At 35.4% G+C, this 9,921-nt stretch overlaps 1 protein-coding gene across 5 annotated transcripts in view; it reads left to right on the forward strand.

The window, feature by feature from the left end:
* COBLL1 (cordon-bleu WH2 repeat protein like 1) overlaps positions 1 to 9,331 on the forward strand; it is a 165,479-nt gene extending 156,148 nt beyond the window's left edge. For all 5 annotated transcript variants that reach the window (XM_035007869.1, XM_035007871.1, XM_035007873.1 and 2 more), the window contains 2 exons: positions 1,831 to 2,007; positions 8,048 to 9,331. In XM_035007869.1, coding sequence (XP_034863760.1) covers positions 1,831 to 2,007; positions 8,048 to 8,134 — 264 coding nt within the window. In that variant the 3' untranslated portion in view covers positions 8,135 to 9,331. The remainder of the gene's footprint in view (positions 1 to 1,830; positions 2,008 to 8,047) is intronic.
* The last annotated feature ends 590 nt before the right edge of the window (positions 9,332 to 9,921 follow it).

Below are 9,921 nucleotides of genomic sequence, written 5' to 3' on the forward strand. Positions count from 1 at the left end.
GCGTGGTTTAAGGCATGTTGGTATGTTTGTGAATCAGCTCTGAATTCGTATTAAGCTATAGCACGCTACCATAGGGAGAAGAGAGTAGTGATACATAAAGTCTGGTTATTTACTCTCAGAGTTACTGTAACTCATGTAACACGATTGGCTAGTACTATAAAGGTCATCATTCTAGAATGGTATCATCAGCAAATACTATAAAGTTTCTTTGCTCATACCTTTGCATAGTGTATCAGCTTACAGTTCTGACTCTCTGTTTTCCTGTTTTGCTTATCTCAGTTTGTTTACAACTTTTCTGGATGCTCTGGTTTCTTTTCTTCTCCAGTTCTACATAATAGCAAAATAAATAGTTTTAATTGTATAGAAACATAAGCGGGTGTTTAAAGACTAGATAAAATAACCAAACATTTCTCAGCTAGGCATTTTCGATCACATACACTCAACCTCAGTTACCAGACATTGATACATATAAATAATTTAAACTGAAACCAGAGTTTAAATATGTAATTTTCTTCATTTCCCATTTTTGTTAATTCAGTGTTAACTTTTCCAGTTACTGGTATGTTGACTAAAATATCATTTAACCCCTGTCTAACCTTAATAACTTACATAAAAAGGGACATTTGTTGACTTCGTGTTTGGTCAACTGAGTGTTATAATTTGCTAGATTCAAATAGTATAGTCAGAGGAAAGGATAACATTTACAGTATGAATTACAATAATCCCCTTGCAATTTTTAAAAAAATGTTTTGTGTACCTTTACTCTGATAGTGTTTAAAGAATACTTTCAGATTTGTGTGACAGTTCCAGAAGTATTTTATAGTACTTTTTCAAACATTCCTAGAGTAAATGAACGTTAACCACACTGCTAAGTAAAGATTTTTCCGTAATCTCAAAGCAATATTCATCTCGAAGGGTATTTCTTCATATATTTCACATTTATGTTTCTTAGCTTTGATATAATGTCAGGAAGAGATGTAGGATATAGAAATTAATTCTTGGGAACAAAGTCTGTGTTTCTTCTTAGGATGGAATGCCATTCCTAAACAACAGAAGTTTGATTTAGATAGTACAGTTTTTGAGTCATTGCCCGAACTCTGTTTAGCTCATCTTTTGTAAAGATGTTTGGCAGTTTAAAAAAGACATTTTTAAGATTATTTGATTAATAGTTTCCAGTTAAATCAGTTACTAAATAGTCTTTCCTAAGAAGTTTAATTAAATTTTTGATTCTTAAATTTGGAAATTCCTTATATGTATTTTTAGTCCATGGGAAAAATAAAACACGGTCATCATTTAGCCCCTGTGACTTCCCGAAACACAAAATAAACTGTTACATGTAGCATAGTCATTAATATTTCTTTATTGGAAGATATGTTAGATTCAACCAATATAAAATTGTCAATTTGTCCATTTTGTACTGTCAAAAGTGATAATTTCACCACCTAATATGTTGTAACTATAAAAATGTGTTATTTTGTAGTCTGTGGAATTTTTGTTATTATTAATTTAGCTCTTCTAGCCAAGTCTTACTGGCAAAATCATAATCATTTGACTCAAGGACAGTAAAATTACCACTGTATTCATAAAGCAAAGAGAGGTACCACTTTTACTCCTTAGCCTCATAAGTTCAAGAGAAGGGAAAGTAATACCCTCATCTTCCAACTGAGCTCTGGCAGCAGAAATAATCCAGTGGGGTAAGGCAACTGAGCTATGTCTAAAACACCAGTGTGGCGAATAATGATTCTTAAAGAATACTGATGATGAAATTTTTTTTAAATGGCTCATTCTTCACTTGGTATTCATATAAATATCTTGCATTTATTTTTATAGGGAAATAACTCTGCACATAATGAACAGAATTCCCAAATACCATCTCCAACTGACTGCCCATCACTCATTCTTAAGAGACAAAGTTCTTTAACATTCCAAAGCTCTGACCCAGAACAGATCCGACAGAGTTTGCTGACTGCAATCCGTTCTGGAGAGGCTGCTGCCAAATTGAAAAGGGTAAGTTTTCTTTATCAGATGGGTGACAGTGGGTCTATTTTCAACATTGTCAAACTAATACTTAGGGGAAATTGTTTTTCTGGCTTTGGAGTCTGAATAGGGAGGATGCCAGAAGTTACTCTTTGATGTCAAGGGTCATTTTTGAAGTATAAGCTGAAAGAGTCCAGAGTCTTACGCATACTTAAAAATATGTCCGGTCTATTTTCCACACCACGGTCCAGGTGCAGAACATGGGTTTTGCTCATTATTATATGACTATACACAGAAAGTACCCTGGACTCTTATTTTATAAATTATTTCAGCACAGTAAAAAAAAATTCTTTCAGGAAGAAAATCCCTCCTTATTCCAGAAAAGCGGCACTAGCTATAGGAACCTGCAGGGTTTCAGTCATAGCTTCCACAATGATCAAAGTTAACTACCATATGCGGGGGGATTAGTGGGGGGGGGGGGCGTTGTTTTATAGGTTAAACAAAAAAATGTAGGGAAAATCTAAGGAATTTCGATGACATCGAATACAGAAATTCTAGTCTACTAATGCCCTGCCTGAGTGGCTAGCTCCTCCTTACTGAGATGTAGGAGAACTTCAGGAGAGGAGCTATACTTCTTTTTGGAGCAAATGCCAAAGAAATGTCACAGGGGATTATTTGTAGGTGGGTTTCCTCCCTGTGTTGCTTTCATCCACTCAAAGACGACATACGTGGTGAAGCCTGGAGCCTGGCATCCTAACTTGGACTTCCCAGAAGCTGTCCTTCGTCTTCCTAAATGTCTTTCTTGTTCTCCGCTTAGTTGTCTTGGTTGCAAGTTCCTCAACACCCAAGACAAGAAAAGTACTCATTATTCCCCCGACTCCCTAGGCATTTCGTTTTGTGAATTCCTTCTCTAATCATTTTAGAAGCTATTTAGAGAAGAGTAAGAGACTTGTTGAACAAAACACTGAGCTCAACAGAAATGAAATCTGCGAAGGGACAGGAATGCTGCAGAGAGACAGAATGGGGAGGGCATCTCGGGCACATCTCCACGGCCGGCCCTGCGGGCCCGCACTAGCCCGCACTAGCCCGCACTAGCCCGCACTAGCCACTTTCCTCCCAGAGCCACGAGTGACTGCCGTTTTCACGGAGGGCTGGGCGCTCCCAATTGGGCAAACAGGGAGACAAGGCAAAATATTGCCTGCTGTCGGGAGTGGAGGAAATGTGAAGGGGTAATTTAGGGGCTTAGGTTTGAATTTTGTCAGGTATTTGTAGAGTCTGAATTTAGGTGCCACGTGGCAAAAAAAAAAAAAAGTGTAGTTTTGAATATTAAAACTGGTATTTCACAGGTCATGACATTTATATTTTTATGGGGAAATATGCCCATACAAATAAATTGTACATTCTTGGGCGCCTGGGTGGCTCAGTCGTTAAGCATCTGCCTTCGGCTCAGGTCATGATCCCAGGGTCCTGGGATCGAGTCCCACATTGGGCTCCCTGCTCGGCGGGAAGCCTGCTTCTCCCTCTCCCACTCCCGCTGCTTGTGTTCCTGCTCTCGCTATCTGTCTCTGTCAAATAAATAAATAAAATCTTTAAAAAAAAAAAATAAATTGTACATTCTCACTTAATGAAAATATTTCTCTATTTCTCTTTCTAACCTTGTAAATTAAGGTTGAGTTTCTGATCTAAAGCTTTCTCAGTTCAGTGAACTTGATACGCATTTTTTAAGCACAATAGTACAAACACTGTACTAGATACTGGGGAGAGGAAAGTGAATAAAATGAAGCCTCTGCCTTGTGGGTGTTGGCAGCCTGGGACTGAGAAACAGTGGCCCATTAGGTCCACGGGAGAACCCAGTAACTACACGGAACATAGCTGCAGTGCCTTTGTACTCAAGTCAGTGGATACAGTAACCCGTTTCAATGGACAAGGTCGCAGAAAACAGTGCATTAAGTTGGGAATTTCTTTTAGGCCAGCAGAACTGCACAGGCAAGCAGCTGTGTGCTTGGTGTGATGGGCTCTGAATTGGCAGTCTCTTCACTTATAAAACTCTCATTGCTTCCAGAATGAGCTGGATGTGAATCAGCATAGAAAGCAGGCCCTAAATGATGATCCTATAATTGTATCCTGTTTATAACTCATTACTTTAGGTTCTCTCAAGGCTAAATGTTATCTCTTTCAGTAGGAGATTATCAATAGCTCTGAGTCTTCACAGTGTCAGTTCCTAAATTTTGTTTAATGAAAATTCCTTACATAATCCATTTTATTCCACTAAAAATGGACACAGGGTCTAGTAAAGTTAATAATATCCACACTCCATGATCAGTATTTTCACTTCTAATTATATACCCTAAAAAGGTGTGTGTTATGTACTGGGACTCACATGTAAGAATATTCATGAGATATTGTTTGTAATAGCTCCAAATAAATATAAGCTTAATATCCCAAAAGAGGATAAATAGTATATTCAAAGAATGGACTAGGAAATAGCAATAAATTGGGCAAAATGCAGCTAAACACAACAGTGTGTAAAGGCCTATAAAAATATATGTGTAAAGTGTGACAACATGCGTAGGTGGCAATTATTTTTAAAAGCGAGGAAGTAATTATACAGTTCATGATAGGGTTACTTCCACAGGGAAAGAAAAGGGGTTACTGCGGGCTTGTGGGAGCAAGACAGGCACATAATTTAAGAGGGAACCAAAAATCTAAGTAGTCAAGATAAATATTAATGCAGTATTTTTTAAATGTCTAAATGATAGACATTTAGTGATAGAGAAAATGTCAACATTTTAAAGACAAGCTCAGTAGGGAGCTGGAGCTATTCTTTTCTTGGCCTGGGTGGTGGATTATACATATGTTTGTGTTTGTTTTCATTGGGCTGTGTATTTAAGTTCAGGGCACTTTACATATATTATATTTAAAAAAAATTATATTGCAAAAGGAAGTAGAAATGGACACAAGAAGCTCTAATTCCTTGCAGTCTTTGCTTAAGTCCCATATTTCTGTCCTGTACTGAACATTTCTCCTGGTTTGTTTTAAATTCTAACATTTCTTTTATAGAACAACAGCAAGAGTGCCAAATAAAATCTTCAGTGATTTTGACAGTAGGTTTAGATTGTTCATCAGAAAGTTGGCTCCAGGTTTGCCTATATTTTGGCACCCAAATGTTCAATTTAACTCCAGGTACCAACCTGCCTTATGGCTCTGGTTCATACCTGAGTAATTAACCTTCATTATAATAATTGGTTCACATTAGAACAATTATCTGGTTGACTGCTCTAGCATAAATGTAGTCATGAACATGCCATGTTTTTTCATATTTCTTAAGACTTTTTCCACACCTTACCCTTATTTGACCCCAGTGTAGTCACAGAGATCTGTCTTGTCTTCTTACAAAGTTTTAATAAATCCAGTTCAGTATTTGATAATATGTGTTTAGTGTTAAGATTTATATGTGAATCAGAAAATTGTTTTCAGAGAGTAAGAGATTAAGTAACCTATTATCACTGACTTGTGTTGAGACAAGAACTTCTTTGGCTGCTCTTGGTTCTTGTTGATGCTTCAGTTACTAAAGGTCATTACACTATTACAAGTAGAATATAGATTTGTAAAAATAAAGTGGTTGATATTAACCATTTCCTCAGAATGTAAAATTTATCTTTGGCTACATGGAAATCTGGAAGGAAGAAAAAACTGGGTAAGTCACCCAGAATCTTGCAGGCTTGTTTTATTTGTTTAATTGGTCGGCTTTTTATTCATATTTCCTTGTTTGGAATTTGAACAACCTAAAGGCTTTAGGTTGGCACTTCTTTCTTTATATTTTTAAATTAAAAATTAATGATAGTTTCATAGTTAATGCTCCTCACAAGAATAAGAAAGCTACATGAATATTCCCAAAAATTCTTTAAAGGATAGACAGTCTGGGGCGCCTGAGTGGCTCAGTTGGTTAAGCGACTGCCTTCGGCTCAGGTCATGATCCTGGAGTCCCGGGATCGAGTCTCGCATTGGGCTCCCTGCTCAGCGGGGAGTCTGCTTCTCCCTCTGACCCTCCTCCCTCTCATGCTCTCTTTCATTCTCTCTCTCTCAAATAAATAAATAAAATCTTTAAAAAAAAAAAAAAAAAGAAGGATAGACAGTCAACTAGCAGATGCTCTTATCAGTAAATTCTTTAATGTTGCTTTAAAAAATATTTTTATTGTAAGTGTCATGTTCATTATTCAAAAAACTCAAGCAGTACTTTTTTACTTTATAAATGTTTATAAAAAGTTACCATATTCCATTCAAGAAATATTCATTGATCTACACTGTGCCAGGTACTAAAATAAACATGCGTATAATGTGGTATTAAAATAGACAAGGTTTCTGACCTCACATTACTTATGGACTAGTCTATAATGATGTCTTCTCATGCTCAAAAGTTTAGTATACAAATTTTTTAAATATCAAACAAAATGCCATCCCCACCAAAGTAACTGCTCGTGATAGATTACTGTGAAACCTTCCAGAACACTTTTGTAGTATATAAACATATTTAAATACATACAAAAATAGAATCCTGTAAAACATTCAGAAATATCTCTTTGAAGTTTTCCATCTTATTACACACACACACAAACACACATAATTCTTTTAAGACTACATAGTATTTGACTCTCTGAATGAATCATGGTTTATTCCTTATTGATGGACATTTAACTGGATTCTAGTTTTTCCATTCTATAAATGGTGCTACAGTAAACATCAACAATAGACATATATTAGAGTCATCAGTGTGTTTTTTAAATGCTTAAAACAAAATTTCTTTCTTTTTTTTTTTTAATTTCAGGAGGATAGTGTCAACACTCTACTCCATTCTGGATTCATAGACAGTCAAGAAAGCTGTTAGTTTAGATGATCAATCTTCATTTAATAAAAGGCAACAAATGAAGCACAAGGAAATCAAATCTAAACTAAATTCGCCCATTTTATTTTCCTTTTCACTAACTTACTCTGTTGCTAGGCAGACTCTGTGGCCTTTTGTACTTTAGTTTTCTTGTGTGAGAAGATGATAATTGGTTACAAATCTAAACTAGCCAAATTGAAATCTAGAGATTAACCATTTTTCTTAAAATATTTGTCATGTTTATGGTTAATATTTCAAAATATTATACCTATTTACTATCCAGAATGTATATGACTTTTAAAAAATGTTCTAAATAATTTGGAATTTCAAGCTAATATTTAGGAAATTTTTAGTGTATTTCATTCATTTACCATTTATAAATACGAGACTTTGCCATAGAATTTTGGAATTTAGGAGTTTATTGGGAGAAAAAAACTACTTTCATTCTGCAGTTGTTTTTGCATAACAGTCATAGGTTTGACTTTTTTAGCCCTTTGTATGAAAGCATTTTATTTTATTTTAAAGACTGTATTTATTTGCAAGCGAGAGAACACGAGCAGGGGGAGGGAGAGAGAGAGAAACATATGCCCCACCGAGCAGGGACCCATACACAGGGCTGGATCCCAGGACTCCGGGATCATGACCTGAGCCGAAGGCAGATGCTTAACCAACTGAGCCACGCAGGCATCCCTATATGAAAGCATTTTAAAAACCAAAGCTGTATTTTCTTATAAATAAGGGGTACCTGGGAGGGGAACTTCAAGTTAATATATGTCATCAATACAATTTTAGAATTTGTAAAAATTCTTTGCTTTGTGGAATTCACTTTATTTTTCTATATTCTCCAAGGCAGTTTTGGGGAGCCAGAATTAATTTAGCAAAAAATGCTCTTCAACAGCTTGGCCTGCAGTCTGTTTGTGCTCTTGTCCTTTGAGTTGATTTGGTAATTTTGTAAAGACTAAGATGTGTTAATGGATTATTTAACTTGTTTGTTGTGGAAATAACAACTCTCTCATTTTTAATTTTATGGTAGAGTGAACATTTCTTCTTGATTATTTGTGATTTATTGAATACTAAATGCTAAATATTCTCATTTACAATTAAGAGGAAGTTAAAATGTAATTTTTGAAAATTAGATAGCTTTCCCATTTTAAATTGATGGGTGCAAAATGTGTTTCTTTCTCTTAGGTTACTGTTCCATCAAATACAATATCTGTGAATGGAAGGTCAAGACTCAGCCATTCCATGTCCCCTGATGCCCAGGACAGCCATTAAATGTCGCCTGTGATAATGCACTTCACTTCTACTTCACAGAACACCTTCATCCTAATGGAGAATGTTGGCAAATGTATATTCAGATGTACACTAATATATTGTCTATTAAAGTGTAAGAATTTGTGCTGTGGCTTTTAATGCCAAAAGAAGAATTACAGAATTTATAAGTTATGATATTTTTGGCCCCTCCTTTTTTTTTTTTTGCCTTAAAAGCTCAATATGCTGCTGTAGAACTTTAAGACAAGGTGTTAATGACTTTCATTTTCTTTCAAATGAGAAATAGTCACCTTTTGTTGATTTCACTTGCACATTCTCTACAGTGGTGACTTAGACAAAAGGAAAAATTGAGATTCATAGACTTATATTTGTGTGACACCTATATAGGTAAGCAAACATAGATCTGACATTTGCTGCCTTAATGTTACAGTTTAATTGGAAATGTTTGTAAGTTATATTAAGGTCTGTTTTGGCTGAAAGTACAATATAGAGAACTAATACCAAGTATATTTGGTTCAGTAGTTAAAATGATGAATCACTTAGTGTGCAAGTCTTGTATGTTGTTCATGTAATTACAAAATCAGTGTCAAATTTATGGGAAGCTCATAGTATTTTAATATTTTATTAACATGGAACATTTGTTTTTTTAATCTTTAGAACTTAAATTGCACAAAGAACATTTTAAATATTTTTTGTATAGAATCATGACATTGTTGTCACACAGATATTACACATTTATGTGCCAGAAGCCTTACAAATCACCTTATGACAATGTTGATCTATTGTGACAATTATTTCACTTTTGATGTGTAGCAAGGAATAGGGGTTAGTCTGTGTTCATACTGGAAAACTTCAAAGGCTACTTGGAGGTTCCAGAAATCCTGGTTTTAATTAAGGTAAAATGATAAAGTCTTTATGTAGTTCAGATGCTAATATTCTAAATAATAATATATATTTACATTAAAGCTAAAACTGTCAAGCAAAACAATGCCTAATTTGTTGGCTTATAACCGTACTGGGGTCTAGAGCTCATTCATGGTCTAGTCCTAATTTAAGAATCTAATAGCTCATTTATTCTAAAAGCTTGGTCAAACAAGTGAATGTTACGTTGGTTTTCACTAAAGCTCTTGGGATGTCTGCCTCTTTGGAAAATGTGTTGATTTTTTTTCCCCCTGTCTAATAAAAGCAAGTTATATATTTGGTTTGTGTCAATCAGCATATTTATGAATTTCACCTGTCGACCTATTTCTATCAGCCAGTAAACAAAAAAGTCATAGTAAGGCCTACCATCCATCAGTGTACATGTAAGCCCATTCAGATTCCAAAGTGCATGATCTAAGCATATAAAATGCTTAGCATAGTCCCTGGTATATGGCAGATGCACATTAAATGTTAAATGTTGCTGTTACTTCCTTAAATCAGACTTGAAGAGACCCTCATATATGGAAACTTAAGTTCTTTTTTTTTTTTTTTTTAAAGATTTTATTTATTTATTTGAGAGAGAGAGAATGAGAGACAGCATGAGAGGGAAGAGGGCAGAGGGAGAAGCAGACCCCCTGCTGAGCAGGGAGCCCGATGCGGGACTCCATCCCGGGACTCCAGGATCATGACCTGAGCCGAAGGCAGTCGCTTAACCAACTGAGCCACCCAGGCGCCCCTGGAAACTTAAGTTCTATTATTGTAAACCGTTAGCCAAAGGGGTGACTTTTTGTAAAATTATAATTAATTATCCACTTGGAAAAAAATAAATTTGGATCCCTACTTCAAACCATAAACAAATATATTTGAGT

This window comes from Mirounga leonina, unplaced genomic scaffold (genome assembly GCF_011800145.1).
Source record: "Mirounga leonina isolate KUSES-001 unplaced genomic scaffold, KU_Mleo_1.0 Mir_151, whole genome shotgun sequence".
NCBI lineage: Eukaryota > Metazoa > Chordata > Mammalia > Carnivora > Phocidae > Mirounga > Mirounga leonina.